A 20512-nucleotide genomic window follows, 5' to 3' on the forward strand; every position below is an offset into this window, starting at 1 on the left:
GTCCCTGATTTTGGGGTTCCTGATTTTTGGGGTCTCTGATTTTGGGGGTCCCTCATTTTTGAGCCTCAAATTTTGGGGGTCCCTCATTTTGGGGTCTCTGATTTTGGGGGTCCCTGATTTTGGGGTTCCTTGATTTTGGGGGTCTCTGATTTTGGGGTCCCTCATTTTGGGGTCCCTGATTTTGGGGTTCCTTGATTTTGGGGGGTCCTGATTTTGGGGTCTTTGACTTTGGGGTCTCTGACTTTGGGGGGGTCTCTGATTTTTGGGGGGTCTCTGATTTTGGGGTCCCTGATTTTGGGGTCCTTGATTTAGGGGTCTCTGATTTGGGGTCTCTGATTTGGGGTCTCTGATTTGGGGGGATCCCTGATTTTGGGGTTCCTGATTTTTGGGGTCTCTGATTTTGGGGTCCTTGATTTTGGGGTCTCTGATTTTTGGGGACCTCCAATTTGGGGTCCCTGATTTTTGGGGTCTCTGATTTTGGGGGTCCCTCATTTTTGAGCCTCTAATTTTAGGAGTCTCTCATTTTGGGGTCCCTGATTTTGGGGAGTCTCTAATTTGGGGTCCCTGATTTTGGGGTCCTTGATTTAGGGGTCTCTGATTTTGGGGTCTCTGATTTTGGGGAGTCTCTGATTTTGGGGTCTCTGATTTGGGGTCTCTGATTTGGGGTCTCTGATTTGGGGTCTCTGATTTGGGGGATCCCTGATTTTGGGGTCCCTGATTTTGGGGTCCCTGATTTTTGGGGTCTCTGATTTTGGGGGTCCCTCATTTTTGAGCCTCTAATTTTGGGGGTCTCTCATTTTGGGGTCCCTGATTTTGGGGAGTCGCTAATTTGGGGTCTCTGATTTGGGGTCTCTGATTTTGGGGTCCCTGATTTTGGGGTCCTTGATTTAGGGGTCTCTGATTTTGGGGTCTCTGATTTTGGGGAGTCTCTGATTTTGGGGTCTCTGATTTGGGGTCTCTGATTTGGGGGGATCCCTGATTTTGGGGTCCTTGATTTAGGGGTCTCTGATTTGGGGTCTCTGATTTGGGGTCTCTGATTTGGGGGAGTCTCTGATTTTGGGGTCTCTGATTTGGGGTCTCTGATTTGGGGTCTCTGATTTGGGGGGATCCCTGATTTTGGGGTTCCTGATTTTTGGGGTCTCTGATTTTGGAAGGTCCCTGATTTTGGGGTCTCTGATTTTGGGGGGTCCCTGATTTTGGGGTCTCTGATTTTGGGGGTCCTCGATTTTGGGGTCCCTGATTTTGGGGTCCCTGATTTTGGGGTCTTTGACTTTGGGGTCTCTGATTTTGGGGTCCCTCATTTTGGGGGGGTCCCTGATTTTGGGGAGTCTCTGATTTTGGGGAGTCTCTGATTTGGGGTCTCTGATTTGGGGTCTCTGATTTGGGGTCTCTGATTTTGGGGTCTCTGATTTTGGGGTCCCTGATTTTGGGATCCCTGATTTTGAGGTCTTTGATTTTGGGGTCCCTGACTTTGGGGTCCCTGATTTTGGGGTCCCTCATTTTGGGGGCGGTCTCTGATTTTTGGGGATCTCCAGTTTGGGGTCCCTGATTTTGGGGTCTCTGATTCTGGGGGGGTCTCTGATTTTGGGGTCCCTGATTTTTGGGGTCTTTGACTTTGGGGTCTCTGATTTTGGGGTCCCTCATTTTGGGGGGGTCTCTGATTTTTGGGGATCTCCAATTTGGGGTCCCTCATTTTGAGGTCCTTGATTTTGGGGTCCCTGATTTTGGGGTCCCTGATTTTGGGGTCCCTGATTTTGGGGGTCCCTGATTTCGGGTGTCACAGATTTGGGCATCTCTGATTTTTGGGGATCTCCAATTTGGGGTCTCTGATTTTGGGGGTCCCTGATTTTTGGGGAGTCTCTAATTTTGGGGGTCTCTCATTTTTGGGGATCTCCAATTTGGGGTCTCTGATTTTGGGGAGTCTCTGATTTTTGAGGGTCCCTGATTTTGGGGTCCCTGATTTTGGAGGTCCCTGATTTTGGGGTCCCTGATTTCGAAGCCTCTGATTTTGGGGGGTCCCTGATTTTTGGGGATCTCCAATTTGAGGTCCTTGATTTTGGGGGTCCTGATTTGGGGGGGTCCCTAATTGGGGGGGTCCCTGATTTTGAAGCCTCAAACTTTGGGGGTCTCTGATTTTGGGGGGTCCCTAATTTTGGGGAATTCCTCATTTTGGGGGATCCCTGATTTTTGGGGGGTCCCTGATTTTGGGGGATCCCTGATTTTTGGGGGGTCCCTGATTTTAGGGGTCTCTGATTTTGGGGTCTCTCATTTTAGGGGGTCCCTCATTTTGAAGCCTCAAATTTTGGGGGGGTTCTGATTTTGAGGGGTCCTTCATTTTGGGGGTCCCTCATTTTGGGAGGTCCCTGATTTTGGAGGGGTCTCTAATTTTGGGGGGTCCCTGATTCTGAAGCCTCAAATTTTGGGGGTCCCTGATTATGGGGGTCTCTCATTTGCGGTCCCTAATTTGGGGTGTCCCTAATTTTGGGGAATTCCTCATTTTGGGGGATCCCTGATTTTAGGGCAGTCCCTAATTTTGGGGGATCCCTGATTTTAGGGTAGTCCCTAATTTTGGGGGATCCCTGATTTTTGGGGGGGTCCCTAATTTTGGGGGATCCCTAATTTTAGGGCAATCCCTAATTTTGGGGGATCCCTAATTTTGGGAGATCCCTAATTTTAGGGGAATCCCTAATTTTGGGGGATCCCTGATTTTTGGGGGGTCCCTAATTTTGGGGGCTCCCTAATTTTAGGGCAGTCCCTAATTTTGGGGGATCCCTAATTTTAGGGGATCCCTAATTTTAGGGGATCCCTAATTTTAGGAGACCCCTCATTTTGGGGGCTCCCTGATTTTCGGGGGGTCCCTCCCACCAAAAACCCCCCAATTTTTAGGGTTCCCAACCCCCAAAACCTCCAGGAGGAGCAGCTCCCCCTCCCCCCCTTTGACCCTTGACCTTCCCAGTGGCTCCCAGTTTGGATTTGAGCTTCATCCCCCAAAACTGGGCCGACATTCCCGACATTCCCGACGTTCCCGACGTTCCCGACGTTCCCGACGTTCCGCTCCGGCTCTTCCCGGGAATTCCCGGCTTCCTGTTCAGGTGGGAGCCCCAAAATCCCGAATCCTGAGGGCAAAAAAACCCCAAAAAAGACCCTGTCACGGCCCAGCCCCAAAGCCCAAAAATCCCCACTCCCAAATCCCTGGTTTCCATCCCCAAATTCCTGGTTTCCACCTTTAAATCCCAATTTTTCCACCTTTAAATCCCATTTTTCCACCCCCAAATCCCATTTTCCCCCCAAAATTCCCAATTTTTCCATCCCCAAGTCCCATTTTTCCATTCAAAAATCCCAATTTTCCCACCCCCAAATCCCATTTTTCCTCCAAGAATTCCCATTTTTTCATCCCCAAATCCCAAATTTTTCCACCCCCAAATCCCATTTCTCATCCCCAAATCCCATTTTCCACACAAAAATCCCTGTTTTTCACTCCCAAATCCCATTTTCCATCCCCAAATCCCCATTTTCCACCTTTAAATCCCATTTTTCCCACCCCAAATCCCATTTTCCACCTTTAAATCCCATTTTTCCCACCCCAAATCCCATTTTTTCACCCCCAAATCCCAAATTTCCATCCCCAAATCCCATTTTCCCCCAAAATTCCCAATTTTCCCCCTTCAAATCCCAATTTTTCCACCTTTAGATCCCAATTTTTCCACCTTTAAATCCCAATTTTCCCACCTTTAAATCCCAATTTTCCCACCTTTAAACCCCAATTTTTCCACCTTCAAATCCCAATTTTTCCACCTTCAAATCTCAATTTTCCCACCCCCAAATCCCATTTTCCAGCCCCATTTCCCACTCCCAAATCCCCGTTTTCCGCCCCCAAAGCCCATTTTTCCATCCTGAGATCCCGAAAATTTCCAACCCCAAATCCCTGTTTTCCACACAAAAATTCCAATTTTTCCACCTTTAAATCCCATTTTTCCATCCCCAAATCCCATTTTCCCCCCAAAATTCCCAATTTTTCCATCCCCAAATCCCATTTTTCCCCAAAAATTCCCAATTTTTCCATACTCAAATCCCATTTTTCCTCCAAGAATTCCCATTTTTCCATCCCCAAATCCCATTTTTCCCACCCCCAAATCCCTGGTTTCCATCCCAAATTCCGTTTTCCACCTTTAAATCCCAGTTTTCCATCCCCAAATCCCATTTTTCCCCCAAAATTCCCAATTTTTCCATCCCCAAATCCCAATTTCCCACGCCCAAATCCCTGTTTTTCAACCTCAAATCCCATTTTTCCATCCCCAAATCCCATTTTCCACCTTCAAATCCCAATTTTTCCACCTTTAAATCCCAATTTTTCCATCCCCAAATCCCAAAATTCCCCACTCCTAAATCCCATTTTTCCACTCCCAAATCCCCATTTTCCCCACCGAAATCCCTGGTTTTCAACCTCAAATCCCACTTTCCATCCCTAAATCCCAAAAATCCCACCTCCCAAATCCCATTTCCACTCCCAAATCCCATTTTTCCCTCCCCAAATCCCATTTTTATCCCCAAATTCCCAATTTTTCCATCCCCAAATCCCATTTTTTCCCCCAAATTCTCAATTTTTTACCGCAAAATTCCCCATTTTTTCACCCCCAAATCCCAAATTTTCACCCCCAAATCCCATTTTCCCTCCAAGAATTCCCATTTTTCCACCTTCAAATCCCATTTTTCCACCCCCAAATCCCTGTTTTCCACCTTTAAATCCCAATCTTTCCGTCCCCAAATCCCATTTCCCCCAAAAATTCCCAATTTTTCCACCCCCAAATCCCATTTTTCCAATCAAAATTCCCAATTTTTCCATACTCAAAACCCATTTTTCCTCCAAGAATTCCCATTTTTTCATCCCCAAATCCCATTTTCCACCTTTAAATCCCATTTTTCCACCCCCAAATCCCATTTTTCCAAACAAAATTCCCAATTTTTCCATCCCCAAATCCCATTTTCCCCCCCAAATTCCCAATTTTTCAATCCCCAAATCCCAAATTTTTCCAGCCCCAAATCCCATTTTCCCCCCAAAATTCCCAATTTTTCCATCCCCAAATCCCTCTTTTTTTCTCCCAAATCCCATCTCCCATCCCTAAATCCCTGTTTTTCACCCCCAAATCCCATTTTCCATCCTGAAAATTCCCAATTTTTCCATCCCAAAATTCCCAATTTTTCCACCCCCAAATCCCATTTCTTTACCTCAAAATTCCCAATTTTTCCACCCCAAAATCCAATTTTTCCACCCCCAAATCCCATTTTCCACCTTTAAATCCCATTTTTCCCTCCCCAAATCCCATTTTTTTCCCCAAAATTCCCATTTTTCCCCCAAAATCCCATTTTTTCCCTCCCCAAATCCCAAATTTTCCCCCCAAACTTCCCAACTTTGGCTGCGGGAGGAATTTTGGGAATTCCCAGTTCCTGCTCCCCGGGGGGGGTTTCCGGGATCCCGTTTTTCCCGAGGGCTCCGAAGCTTCAAATCTCAATTTTCCCACCCCCAAATCCCATTTTCCAGCCCCAAATCCCTGTTTTCCACACAAAAATCCCTGGTTTTCAACCCCAATTCCCATTTTCCAGCCCCAAATCCCATTTTTCCCCAAAAATCCCAATTTTTCCATACTCCAATCCCATTTTTCCTCCAGGATTTCCCATTTTTTCATCCCCAAATCCCATTTTTTACCCCAAAATTCCCAATTTTTCCATCCCCAAATCCCTGTTTTTCACCCCCAAATCCCATTTTCTATCCTGAAAATTCCCAATTTTTCCATCCCAAAATCCCATTTTTCCCCCAAATTCCCAATTTTTTACTGCAAAATTCCCCATTTTTTCACCCCCAAATCCCAAATTTTCACCCCCAAATCCCATTTTCCCCCAAAATTCCCAACTTTTCCCTCCCCAAATCCCAATTTTTCCACCTTTAAATCCCAATTTTTCCCCCAAAATTCCCAATTTTTCCACCCCCAAATCCCATTTTTCCCCCAAAATTCCCAATTTTTCCCTCCCCAAATCCCATTTTTCCCCCAAAATTCCCAATTTTTCCACCCCCAAATCCCATTTTTTCCCCAAACTTCCCAATTTTTCCATCCCCAAATCCCATTTTCCACCTTTAAATCCCATTTTTCCACCCCCAAATCCCATTTTTCCAAAAAAAATTCCCAATTTTTCCGTCCCCAAATCCCATTTTCCACCTTTAAATCCCAATTTTTCCCCCAAAATTCCCAATGTTTCCATCCCCAAATCCCTTTTTTTCCCAAAATTCCCAATTTTTCCCTCCCCAAATCCCATTTTTCCAAACAAAATTCCCAATTTTTCCAGCCCCAAATCCCATTTTTTCCCCAAAATTCCCAACTTTTCCCTCCCCAAATCCCAATTTTTCCACCTTTAAATCCCAATTTTTCCATCCCCAAATCCCATTTTTCCATCCCCAAATTCCCAATTTTTCCCTCCCCAAATCCCATTTTCCCTCCCCAAAATCCAATTTTTCCATCCCCAAATCCCATTTTCCCCCAAAAATTCCCATTTTTTCCACCCCCAAATCCCATTTTCCACCTTTAAATCCCAGTTTTCCATCCCCAAATCCCATTTTTCCCCCAAAATTCCCAACTTTTCCCTCCCCAAGTCCCAATTTTTCCACCTTTAAATCCCAATTTTTCCCCCAAAATTCCCAATTTTTCCATCCCCAAATCCCATTTTCCCTCCCCAAAATCCAATTTTTTCCTCCCCAAATCCCATTTTTCCCCAAAAATTCCCAATTTTTCCATCCCCAAATCCCATTTTCCACCTTTAAATCCCATTTTTCCCTCCCCAAATCCCATTTTCCCCCAAAATTCCCATTTTTTCCCTCCCCAAATCCCAAATTTTCCCCCCAAACTTCCCAACTTTGGCTGCGGGAGGAATTTTGGGAATTCCCAGCACCTGCTCCCCGGGGGGGATTTCCCCGGATCCCGTTTTTCCCGAGGAATCCGAAGCTTTTCCCGAGGAATCCGAAGCTTTTCCCGATTCCTTCTTCAGCCTCCGATATTCCCGGTAGAGCCCTGGGGGGACAATTCCAAAATTCCAAAGGAAATTTGGGATTTTAGAGGGAAAAGGGGATGGTCCCGAATTCCTTCTCCCCTCCCCCCCCCCGGGAATTCCCAGAATTCCCGGAATTCCCGGGAAAACTCACGCCGGGTTTCCTCGGGAGCCGCCGCCACGTCGGCCTGGGGGGGGAAAAATGGGATAAAAAAGGGGGATTTGGGGAAACTGAGGGAAAATTATCCCGGTTTTCTCATCCTGATTTTCCCGATCCTGATTTTTTTATCCTGATTTTTTATCCCAATTTTCTGATCCCGATTTTCCTGATCCCGATTTTTCTGATCCAAATTTTCCTGATCCTGATTTTTTACCCTGATTTTTTATCCCAATTTTCCTGATCCCGATTTTTCTGATCCAAATTTTCCTGATCCTGATTTTTTATCCTGATTTTTTATCCCAATTTTCTGATCCCAATTCCCTGATCCCAATTTTTCTGATCCCGATTTTTTATCCTGATTTTCTGATCCCGATTTTCTGGTCCTGATTTTCTGATCCCAATTTTTTATCCTGATTTTTTATCCAGATTTTCCAATCCCAATTCTCTGATCCCGATTTTCTGATCCCGATTTTTCCAATCCTGATTTTTTTATCCCAATTCTCTGATCCCGATTTTCTGATCCTGATTTTCCTGATCCCGATTTTCCAATCCTGATTTTTTGGTCCCAATTTTCCTAATCCTGATTTTTTTATCCTGATTTTCTGATCCCAATTTTCCTAATCCTGATTTTTTTATCCTGATTTTCTGATCCCAATTTTTTATCCCGATTTCTCTGATCCTGATTTTTTATCCTGATTTTCCTGATCCCGATTTTCCTGATCCCGATTTTCTGATCCTGATTTTTTATCCCAATTTTCTGATCCCAATTCCCTGATCCCAATTTTTCTGATCCTGATTTTTTACCCTGATTTTTTATCCCAATTTTCTGATCCCGATTTTCTGATCTGATTTTCCTGTTCTCGATCTCCCAATCCCGATTTTTCTGATCCTGATTTTTTACCCTGATTTTTTATCCCAATTTTCTGATCCCAATTTTCCTGATCCCGATTTTTCTGATCCAAATTTTCCTGATCCTGATTTTTTATCCTGATTTTTTATCCCGATTTTCCAACCTCGATTTTTCTGATCCCAGTTTTTTTATCCCAATTTTCTGATCCCAATTTCCCTGTTCCCGATTTTCTGATCCCAATTTTTTATCCCGATTTTCTGATCCCAACTTTCCTGATTCCAATTTTTCTGATCCTGATTTTTTATCCCGATTTTCCTGATCCTGATTTTCTGGTCCTGATTTTCTGGTCCAAATTTTTTATCCTGATTTTTTATCCTGATTTTCCAATCCTGATTTTCTATCCCCATTTTCTGATCCCAATTTTTCTGATCCCAGTTTTCTGATCCCGATTTTCCTGATCCCAATTTTCTTATTTGATCTTCCAAACCCAATTTTTCTGATCCTGATTTTTTATCCTGATTTTTATCCCAATTTTCTGATCCCAATTTTCTTGATCCCAATTTTCTTGATCCCAATTTTCTTGATCCCAATTTTCCGATCCCGATTTTTCTGATCCTGATTTTTTATCCCGATTTTCCGATCCCAATTCTCTCATCCCAATTCTCTGATCCAGATTTTCTAATCCCAACTTTTTATCCTGATTTTCTGATCCCTATTTTCCCAATCCTGATTTTTCTGATCCTGATTTTCTGATCCCAATTTTCCTGATCCTGATTTCCTAATCCTGATTTTTTATCCCAATTCTCTGATCCCGATTTTCTGATCCCGATTTTTCCAATCCCGATTTTTTATCCCAATTCTCTGATCCTGATTTTCCCGATCCTGATTTTTCTGACCCCAATTTTCTGGTCTCGACGTTTTATCCCGATTTTCCTGATCCTGATTTTCTGATCCTGATTTTTTTATCCTGATTTTTCCTGATCCCAATTTTTTATCCCGATTTCTCTGATCCTGATTTTTGATCCTGATTTTCCTGATCCTGATTTTCCTGTTCCCGATTTTCTGATCCTGATTTTTTTATCCGAATTTTCTGATCCCAATTCCCTGATCCCAATTTTTCTGATCCTGATTTTTTACCCTGATTTTTTATCCCAATTTTCTGATCCCAATTTTTCTGATCCAAATTTTCCTGATCCTGATTTTTTATCCTGATTTTTTATCCCGATTTTCCAATCTCGATTTTTCTGATCCCAGTTTTTTTATCCCAATTTTCTGATCCCAATTTCCCTGTTCCCGATTTTCTGATCCCAATTTTTTATCCCGATTTTCTGATCCCAACTTTCCTGATTCCAATTTTTCTGATCCTGATTTTTTATCCCAATTTTCCTGATCCCGATTTTCTGGTCCTGATTTTCTGGTCCCAATTTTTTATCCTGATTTTTTATCCCGATTTTCTAATCCTGATTTTCTATCCCCATTTTCTGATCCCAATTTTTCTGATCCCGGTTTTCTGATCCTGATTTTTCTGATCCTGATCTTTTATCCCGATTTTCCGATCCCGATTTTCTGATCTGATTTTCCTGTTCTCGATCTTCTGATCCCAATTTTTCTGATCCTGATTTTTTCTCCTGATTTTTATCCTGATTTTTTAACCCAATTTTCTGATCCCAATTTTCTTGATCCTGATTTTCTGATCCTGATTTTTTATCCCAATTTTCCAATCCTGATTTTTTATCCCAATTTCCTGATCCCAATTTTCCTGATCCCAATTTTCCTGATCCTGATTTTTTGATCCCGATTTCCTGATCCCAATTTTTCTGATCCTGATTTTCCTGATCCTGATTTTTTATCCCAATTCTCTGATCCCGATTTTCCCGATCCCAATTTTCTGATCCTGATTTTCCGATCCCGATTTTTCTGATCCTGATTTTTTATCCCAATTCTCTGATCCTGATTTTACTGATCCTGATTTTCTGATCCCGACTTTCTGACCTCAATTTTTATCCCAATTTTCCGATCCCGATTTTCCTGATCCTGATTTTTCTGATCCCGATTTTCTGTTCCCAATTTTCTGATCCTGATTTTTCTGATCCCGATTTTTCTGATCCTGATTTTCTGATCCCAATTTTCTGATCCCGATTTTCCCGATCCCAGTTTTCTGATCTGATTTTCCTGATCCCGATTTTTCTGATCCTGATATTTTATCCTGATTTTCTGATCCCGATTTTCCTGATCCCAATTCTCTGACCCCGACTTTCCGACCCTGATTTTTATCCCAATTTTCCAATCCCGATTTTCCCGATCCTGATTTTCCAACCCCGATTTTCTGGTCCTGATCTCTGGTCCCAATTTTTTATCCTGATTTTCTGATCCCAATTTTCCAAATCCCGATTTTTCTGATCCTGATTTTTTACCCTGATTTTTTATCCCAATTTTCTGATCCCGATTTTCCTGATCCCGATTTTTCTGATCCAAATTTTCCTGATCCTGATTTTCTAATCCTGATTTTTTTATCCCAATTTTCCAATCTCCATTTTTCTGATCCCAGTTTTTTTATCCCAATTTTCTGATCCCAATTTCCCTGTTCCCGATTTTCTGATCCCAATTTTTTATCCCGATTTTCTGATCCCAACTTTCCTGATCCCAATTTTTCTGATCCTGATTTTTTATCCCGATTTTCCTGATCCCGATTTTCTGGTCCTGATTTTCTGGTCCCAATTTTTTATCCTGATTTTTTATCCTGATTTTCCAATCCTGATTTTCTATCCCCATTTTCTGATCCCAATTTTTCTGATCCCAGTTTTCTGATCCCGATTTTCCTGATCCCAATTTTCTTATTTGATCTTCCAAACCCAATTTTTCTGATCCTGATTTTTTATCCTGATTTTTATCCCAATTTTCTGATCCCAATTTTCTTGATCCCAATTTTCTTGATCCCAATTTTCTTGATCCCAATTTTCCGATCCCGATTTTTCTGATCCTGATTTTTTATCCCGATTTTCCGATCCCAATTTTCTCATCCCAATTCTCTGATCCAGATTTTCTGATCCCAACTTTTTATCCTGATTTTCTGATCCCTATTTTCCCAATCCTGATTTTTCTGATCCTGATTTTCTGATCCCAATTTTCCTGATCCTGATTTCCTAATCCTGATTTTTTATCCCAATTCTCTGATCCCGATTTTCCTGATCCCGATTTTTTATCCCAATTCTCTGATCCTGATTTTCCCGATCCTGATCTTTCTGATCCCAATTTTCTGGTCTCGACGTTTTATCCCGATTTTCCTGATCCTGATTTTCTGATCCTGATTTTTTTATCCTGATTTTCTGATCCCAATTTTTTATCCCGATTTCTCTGATCCTGATTTTTTATCCTGATTTTCCTGATCCCGATTTTCCTGTTCCCGATTTTCTGATCCTGATTTTTTATCCCAATTTTCTGATCCCAATTCCCTGATCCCAATTTTTCTGATCCTGATTTTTTATCCTGATTTTCTGATCCCAATTCCCTGATCCCGATTCTCTGATCCCGATTTTCTGATCTGATTTTCCTGTTCTCGATCTCCCAATCCCGATTTTTCTGATCCTGATTTTTCTGATCCTGATTTTTTATCCCAATTTTCCGATCCCGATTTTCCTGATCCCGATTTTTCTGATCCAAATTTTCCTGATCCTGATTTTTTATCCTGATTTTTTATCCCAATTTTCCAACCTCGATTTTTCTGATCCCAGTTTTTTTATCCCAATTTTCTGATCCCAATTTCCCTGATTTTTTGTCCTGATTTTCATCCCGATTTTTTATCCCAATTTTCTGATCCCGATTTTCCCGATCCCAATTTTCTGATCCTGATTTTCCGATCCCGATTTTTCTGATCCTGATTTTTTATCCCAATTTTCTGATCCTGATTTTTCTGATCCCAGTTTTCTGATCCTGATTTTTCTGATCCTGATCTTTTATCCCAATTTTCCGATCCCAATTTTCTGATCTGATTTTCCTGTTCTCGATCTTCTGATCCCAATTTTTCTGATCCCAATCTTCTGGTCTCGACGTTTTATCCCGATTTTCCTGATCCCGATTTTCCAATCCTGATTTTTTGGTCCCAATTTTCCTAATCCTGATTTTTTTATCCTAATTTCCTGATCCCAATTTTTTATCCCAATTTTTCTGATCCTGATTTTTTATCCTGATTTTCTGATCCCAATTTTCTGATCTGATTTTCCTCTTTCCTGATTTTCCGATCCCGATTTTTCTGATCCCGATTTTCCAATCCTGATTTTTCTGCTCCCAATTTTCCTGATCCTGATTTTTTATCCTGATTTTCTGATCCCGATTTTCCTGTTCCCGATTTTCTGATCCTGATTTTTTATCCCAATTTTCTGATCCCAATTCTCTGATCCCAATTTTTCTGATCCTGATTTTTTATCCTGATTTTCTGATCCCGATTTTCTGGTCCTGATTTTCTGGTCCCAATTTTTTATCCTGATTTTTTATCCTGATTTTCCAATCCTGATTTTCTATCCCCATTTTCTGATCCCAATTTTTCTGATCCCAGTTTTCTGATCCTGATTTTTCTGATCCTGATTTTTTATCCCGATTTTCCGATCCCGATTTTCTGATCTGATTTTCCTGTTCTCGATCTTCTGATCCCAATTTTTCTGATCCCAATTTTCTGGTCTCGACGTTTTATCCCGATTTTCCTGATCCCGATTTTCCAATCCTGATTTTTTGGTCCCAATTTTCCTAATCCTGATTTTTTTATCCTGATTTTCTGATCCCAATTTTTTATCCCGATTTCTCTGATCCTGATTTTTTTATCCTGATTTTCTGATCCCAATTTTCCTGATCCCAATTTTTCTGATCCTGATTTTTTATCCCAATTTTCTGATCCCAATTCCCTGATCCCAATTTTTCTGATCCTGATTTTTTACCCTGATTTTTTATCCCAATTTTCTGATCCCGATTTTCCTGATCCCGATTTTTCTGATCCAAATTTTCCTGATCCTGATTTTTTATCCTGATTTTTTGTCCCGATTTTCCAATCTCGATTTTTCTGATCCCAGCTTTTTTATCCCAATTTTCTGATCCCAATTTCCCTGTCCCCGATTTTCTCATCCCAATTTTTTATCCCTATGTTCTGATCCCAATTTTCCTGATCCCAATTTTTCTGATCCTGATTTTTTATCCCAATTTTCTGATCCCGATTTTTTATCCCCATTTTCCTGATCCTGATTTTCTAATCCTGATTTTTTATCCCAATTTTCTGATCCCAATTTTCCTGATCCCGATTTTTCTGATCCAAATTTTCCTGATCCTGATTTTCTAATCCTGATTTTTTATCCCAATTTTCCAATCCCAGTTCTCTGATCCCGATTTTTTACCCCAATTCCCTGATCCCAACTCTCTGATCCCAATTTTCCAATCCCAACTTTTCTGATCCCGATTTTTTATCCCGATTTTCCGATCCTAATTTTCTGATCCCAATTTTTTATCCTGATTTTTTATCCAGATTTTCCAATCCCAATTCTCTGATCCCAATTTTCTGATCCCGATTTTTCCAATCCTGATTTTTTTATCCCAATTCTCTGATCCCGATTTTCTGATCCTGATTTTCCTGATCTCGATTTTCCAATCCTGATTTTTTGGTCCCAATTTTCCTAATCCTGATTTTTTTATCCTGATTTTCTGATCCCAATTTTTTGATCTGATTTTCCTCTTTCCTGATTTTCCGATCCCGATTTTTCTGATCCCGATTTTCCAATCCTGATTTTTTGGTCCCAATTTTCCTAATCCTGATTTTTTTATCCTGATTTTCTGATCCCAATTTTTTATCCCGATTTTTCGGATCCCGATTTTTTATCCCAATTTCCTGATCCCGATTTTCCTGTTCCCGATTTTCTGATCCTGATTTTTTATCCCAATTTTCTGATCCCAATTCCCTGGTCCCAATTTTTCTGATCCCGATTTTTTATCCTGATTTTCTGATCCCAATTTTCTGATCCCGATTTTCCTCTTTCCTGATTTTCCGATCCCGATTTTTCTGATCCCGATTTTCCAATCCTGATTTTTTGGTCCCAATTTTCCTAATCCTGATTTTTTTATCCTGATTTTCTGATCCCAATTCCCTGATCCCAATTTTTCTGATCCTGATTTTTTATCCTGATTTTCTGATCCCAATTCCCTGATCCCGATTCTCTGATCCCGATTTTCTGATCTGATTTTCCTGTTCTCGATCTCCCAATCCCGATTTTTCTGATCCTGATTTTTTACCCTGATTTTTTATCCCAATTTTCCGATCCCAATTTTCCTGATCCCGATTTTTCTGATCCAAATTTTCCTGATCCTGATTTTTTATCCTGATTTTTTATCCCGATTTTCCAATCTCGATTTTTCTGATCCCAGTTTTTTTATCCCAATTTCCCTGTTCCCGATTTTCTGATCCCAACTTTCCTAATCCCAATTTTTCTGATCCTGATTTTTTATCCCAATTTTCTCATCCTGATTTTCCCGATCCCCATTTTCTGATTCCAGTTTTTTATCCTGATTTTTTCTCCCAATTTTCCAATCCTGATTTTCCGATCCCGATTTTTTATCCTGATTTTCTGATCCAGATTCTCTGATCCTGATTTTTCTGATCCTGATTTTTTATCCCAATTTTCTGATCCCAATTTTCCTGATCCCGATTTTTCTGATCCAAATTTTCCTGATCCTGATTTTCTAATCCTGATTTTTTATCCCAATTTTCCAATCCCAGTTCTCTGATCCTGATTTTTTACCCCAATTCCCTCATCCCAACTCTCTGATCCCAATTTTCCAATCCCAATTTTCTGATCCCAATTTTTTATCCTGGTTTTTTATCCCGATTTTCCGATCCCGATTCTCTGTTCCCAATTTTCTGATCCCGATTTTTCCAATCCTGATTTTTTATCCCAATTCTCTGTTCCCGATTTTCTGATCCCGATTTTTCCAATCCCGATTTTTTATCCCAATTCTCTGATCCTGATTTTCCCGATCCTGATTTTTCTGATCCCAATTTTCTGGTCTCGACGTTTTATCCCCATTTTCCTGATCCTGATTTTTTTATCCTGATTTTCTGATCCCAATTTTTTATCCCGATTTTTCTGATCCTGATTTTTGATCCCGATTTTCCTGATCCCGATTTTCTGATCCTGATTTTTTATCCCAATTTTCTGATCCCAATTCCCTGATCCCGATTTTTCTGATCCTGATTTTTTACCCTGATTTTTTATCCCAATTTTCTGATCCCAAATCCCTGATCCCAATTTTTCTGATCCTGATTTTTTATCCTGATTTTTTATCCCAATTTTCCGATCCCGATTTTCCTGATCCCGATTTTTCTGATCCAAATTTTCCTGATCCTGATTTTTTATCCTGATTTTTTTATCCCAATTTTCCAACCTCCATTTTTCTGATCCCAGTTTTTTTATCCCAATTTTCTGATCCCAATTTCCCTGATTTTTTGTCCTGATTTTTATCCCGATTTTTTATCCCAATTTTCTGATCCCGATTTTCCCGATCCCAATTTTCTGATCCTGATTTTCCGATCCCGATTTTTCTGATCCTGATTTTTTATCCCAATTTTCTGATCCTGATTTTTCTGATCCCGGTTTTCTGATCCTGATTTTCCTGATCCTGATTTTTTATCCCGATTCTCTGATCCCAATTTTCTGATCTGATTTTCCTGTTCTCGATCTCCCAATCCCGATTTTTCTGATCCTGATTTTTTACCCTGATTTTTTATCCCAATTTTCTGATCCCAATTTTCCTGATCCCGATTTTTCTGATCCTGATTTTCCTGATCCTGATTTTTTACCCTGATTTTTTATCCCAATTTTCTGATCCCGATTTTTCTGATCCAAATTTTCCTGATCCTGATTTTTTATCCTGATTTTTTTATCCCAATTTTCCAACCTCGATTTTTCTGATCCCAGTTTTTTTATCCCAATTTTCTGATCCCAATTTCCCTGATTTTTTGTCCTGATTTTTATCCCGATTTTTTATCCCAATTTTCTGATCCTGATTTTCCGATCCCGATTTTTCTGATCCTGATTTTCTATCCCAATTTTCTGATCCTGATTTTTCTGATCCCAGTTTTCTGATCCTGATTTTTCTGATCCCGGTTTTCTGATCCTGATTTTTCTGATCCTGATTTTTTATCCCAATTTTCTGATCCCAGTTTTCTGATCTGATTTTCCTGTTCTCGATCTTCTGATCCCAATTTTTCTGATCCCAATTTTCTGGTCTCGACGTTTTATCCCAATTTTCCTGATCCCGATTTTCCAATCCTGATTTTTTGGTCCCAATTTTCCTAATCCTGATTTTTTTATCCTGATTTTCTGATCCCAATTTTTTATCCCGATTTTTCTGATCCTGATTTTTTATCCTGATTTTCCTGATCCCGATTTTCCTGTTCCCGATTTTCTGATCCTGATTTTTTATCCCGATTTTCTGATCCCAATTCCCTGATCCCAATTTTTCTGATCCTGATTTTTTATCCCAATTTTCTGATCCCAACTTTCCTGATCCCAATTTTTCTGATCCTGATTTTTTATCCTGATTTTCTGATCCCAATTCCCTGATCCCGATTCTCTGACCCCAATTTTCTGATCTGATTTTCCTGTTCTCGATCTCCCAATCCCGATTTTTCTGATCCTGATTTTTCTGATCCTGATTTTTTATCCCAATTTTCTGATCCCAATTTTCCTGATCCCGATTTTTCTGATCCAAATTTTCCTGATCCTGATTTTTTATCCTGATTTTTTATCCCAATTTTCCAACCTCGATTTTTCTGATCCCAGTTTTTTTATCCCAATTTTCTGATCCCAATTTCCCTGATTTTTTGTCCTGATTTTTATCCCGATTTTTTATCCCAATTTTCTGATCCCGATTTTCCCGATCCCAATTTTCTGATCCTGATTTTCCGATCCCGATTTTTCTGATCCTGATTTTTTATCCCAATTTTCTGATCCTGATTTTTCTGATCCCAGATTCTCTGATCCTGATTTTTCTGATCCTGATTTTTTATCCCAATTTTCTGATCCCAGTTTTCTGATCTGATTTTCCTGTTCTCGATCTCCCAATCCCGATTTTTCTGATCCTGATTTTTTATCCTGATTTTTATCCCAATTTTCCTGATCCCAATTTTTCTGATCCCGATTCTCCATTTTTCTGATCCTGATTTTCCTGATCCCAATTTTCCTGTTCCCGATTTTTCTGATCCCGATTTTTTATCCTGATTTTCTGATCCCAATTTTTTGATCTGATTTTCCTCTTTCCTGATTTTCTGATCCCGATTTTTCTGATCCCGATTTTCCAATCCTGATTTTTCTGATCCCAATTTTCCTGATCCTGATTTTTTATCCTGATTTTCTGATCCCGATTTTCCTGTTCCCGATTTTCTGATCCTGATTTTTTATCCCAATTTTCTGATCCCAATTCCCTGATCCCAATTTTTCTGATCCTGATTTTTTATCCTGATTTTCTGATCCCAATTCCCTGATCCCGATTCTCTGATCCCAATTTTCTGATCTGATTTTCCTGTTCTCGATCTCCCAATCCCGATTTTTCTGATCCTGATTTTCCTGATCCTGATTTTTTATCCCAATTTTCTGATCCCGATTTTCCTGATCCCGATTTTTCTGATCCAAATTTTCCTGATCCTGATTTTTTACCCTGATTTTTTATCCCAATTTTCTGATCCCGATTTTTCTGATCCAAATTTTCCTGATCCTGATTTTTTATCCTGATTTTTTATCCCAATTTTCCAATCTCGATTTTTCTGATCCCAGTTTTTTTATCCCAATTTTCTGGTCCCAATTTCCCTGTTCCCGATTTTCTGATCCCAATTTTTTATCCCGATTTTCTGATCCCAACTTTCCTAATCCCAATTTTTCTGATCCTGATTTTTTATCCCGATTTTCCTGATCCCGATTTTCTGGTCCTGATTTTCTGGTCCCAAATTTTTATCCTGATTTTTTATCCCAATTTTCCAATCCTGATTTTCTATCCCCATTTTCTGATCCCAATTTTTCTAATCCCGATTTTCCTGATCCCGATTTTCTGATCCTGATTTTTCATCCCAATTTTCTGATCCTGATTTTCTATCCTGATTTTCTGATCCCAATTTTCCTGATCCCGATTTTCCTGATCCTGAATTTTTATCCCCAGAGACCCCCCCAAACCACCCCAGGGACCCTCCAAGCCCCCCAAAACCCTCCCAGAGACCCCCCCCAACAGCCCAGGGACCCCCCAAAACCACCCCAGAGACCCCCTCAAACCAGCCCAGAGACCCCCCCAAACCAGCCCAGGGACCCCCAAACCCCCCCAAAACCACCCCAGGGACCCCCTAAAACACCCCAGAGACCCCCCAAACTAGCCCAGAGACCCCCCAAACCAGCCCAGAGACCCCCCAAAACCACCCCAGAGACCCCCCCAAACCAGCCCAGAGACCCCCTAAACCAGCCCAGAGACCCCCTAAACCAGCCCAGAGATCCCCCAAACCAGCCCAGAGACCCCCCAAACCAGCCCAGGGACCCCCCAAACCAGCCCAGGGACCCCCTAAAAGCACTCCAGGGACCCCCCAAACCACCCCAGAGACCCCCCAAACCACCCCAGAGACCCCCCAAAACCACTCCAGGGACCCCCAAAGCCACCCCAGAGAACCCCCAAACCACCCCAGAGAACCCCCCAACCTCCCCAAGGACCCCCCAAACCACCCCCGAGACCTCCCAAAACCACCCCACGGACCCCCCAAAACCACTCCAGAGACCCCCCCAAACCAGCCCAGGGACCCCCCAAAATCACCCCAGGGACCCCCTAAACCACCCCAGGGACCCCCCAAACCACCCCAGGGACCCCCCAAACCACTCCAGGGACCCCCCGAGCCCCCCCAAGCCCCCCCGAGAACCCTCAAACCACCCCGGGGACCCCCCCAAAACCACCCCAGGGACCTCCTAAACCACCCCAGGGACCCCCCGAGCCCCCCCAAGCCCCCCAGAGAACCCCCAAACCACCCCGGGGACCCCCCAAAACCACCCCAGGGACCTCCTAAACCACCCCAGGGACCCCCAAAACCACACCAGGGACCCCCAAAACCACACCAGGGACCCCCCAGCTCCTTCTAAACCCCCCCAGAGACCCCCCCAAACCACTCCAGAGACCCCCCAAACCAGCCCAGGGACCGCCCAAACCACCCCAGAGACCCCCCAAACCAGCCCAGGGACCCTCTGAGCCCCCCAAAACCATCCCAGGGACCCCCAAAACCACCCCAGGGACCCCCCAAGCCCCCCTAAACCCCCCCCCCCCCCAGGAGCACCTGGCTGGGCTTCCGCCGCTCTTCCCGCAGGAATTCCGCTTCCCAGCGCTTCAGCAGCGCCTTCACCTCCCGCTGCCGCTCCATGGCCGCGGGATCGGGATCCGGGGGGGGGATTTTGGGGGGTTTTGGGGGTTTTTCGGGGGAGTTTTGGGGGCTCCGGGCGGATCCCGCTCCCGCCTCAGAGCGAAGCTCCCGCTCCCGCCGCGCCGCAGCCAATGGGGAGCGAGGGATCGGTGATGGACGGCGAGGGGAGCCAATGGAAAAGCGCGGAGCGCAAAGGGCCCGCCCACGCCGCGCCGCAACCAATAGAATGTTACGGGAAGTTTTGATGGGCGGCTGAAAGAGCCAATTGAAGGAGAAATCCCTCCTGCCAGGGTGGGCTTCGCTCGCTGATTGGTGGGTGGCGAAGGGGAGACCCGGAAGTGGCTCTTCCGTACGGCAGCGGGAGAGGCGGAGGGGTTGGAGGGGGGCGCCATGTTGGGGGGGGCTGGGGGTTGGTTTGGGGGTGTCTGGGGGGGGGTCCCACGTCTGGTTTTGGGGTCCCTGGGCTGGTTTGGGGGTGTCTTGAGGGGGGTCCCTGGGCTGGTTTTGGGGTCCTTGGGCTGATTTTGGGGTCCCTGGGGTGTTTTGAGGGTGTCTGAGGGGTCCCTGGGGTGGTTTTGGGGTCCCTGGGCTGGTTTGGGGGTCTCAGGGGGGGGTCCTTAGGGTGGTTTTGGGGTCCCTGGGCTGGTTTGGGGGTGTCGAGGGGGGTCTCTGGGCTGGTTTGGGGGTCCCTGGGGCTGTTTTGGGGGTGTCAGGGGGGGGTCCCTGGGCTGATTTTGGGGTCCCTGGGCTGGTTTGGGGGTGTCGAGGGGGGTCTCTGGGCTGGTTTTGGGGGTCCCTGGGCTGATTTTGGGGTCCCTGGGGTGTTTTGAGGGTGTCTGAGGGGTCCCTGGGGTGGTTTTGGGGTCCCTGGGGCTGTTTTGGGGGTGTCTGAGGGGTCCCTGGGCTGGTTTTGGGGTCCCCGGGGCTGGTTTGGCGGTGTCGAGGGGGGTCCCTGGGCTGGTTTTGGGGTCCCCGGGGCTGTTCTGGGGTTGTCTGAGGGGGGTCCCTGGGCTGGTTATGGGGTCCCTGGGGCGGTTTGGGGGTGTCAGGA

The 20512-nt window shown here is 43.3% G+C and overlaps 1 protein-coding gene across 1 annotated transcript in view; it reads right to left on the reverse strand.

The window, feature by feature from the left end:
- Window positions 1-20235, reverse strand: part of LOC135408266 (ATP-dependent DNA helicase Q4-like) — a 45779-nt gene extending 25544 nt beyond the window's left edge. Inside the window, exons 1-4 of the mRNA XM_064643520.1 lie at window positions 19378-20235; window positions 7190-7223; window positions 6940-7058; window positions 2949-3116 (exon numbers count right to left, since the gene is read on the reverse strand). Of these exons, the coding sequence (XP_064499590.1) occupies window positions 2949-3116; window positions 6940-7058; window positions 7190-7223; window positions 19378-19461 (405 nt within the window). The 5' untranslated portion in view covers window positions 19462-20235. The remainder of the gene's footprint in view (window positions 1-2948; window positions 3117-6939; window positions 7059-7189; window positions 7224-19377) is intronic.
- Between the last annotated feature and the right edge of the window lie 277 nt (window positions 20236-20512).

Source organism: Pseudopipra pipra, unplaced genomic scaffold, assembly GCF_036250125.1.
Source record: "Pseudopipra pipra isolate bDixPip1 unplaced genomic scaffold, bDixPip1.hap1 HAP1_SCAFFOLD_278, whole genome shotgun sequence".
NCBI lineage: Eukaryota > Metazoa > Chordata > Aves > Passeriformes > Pipridae > Pseudopipra > Pseudopipra pipra.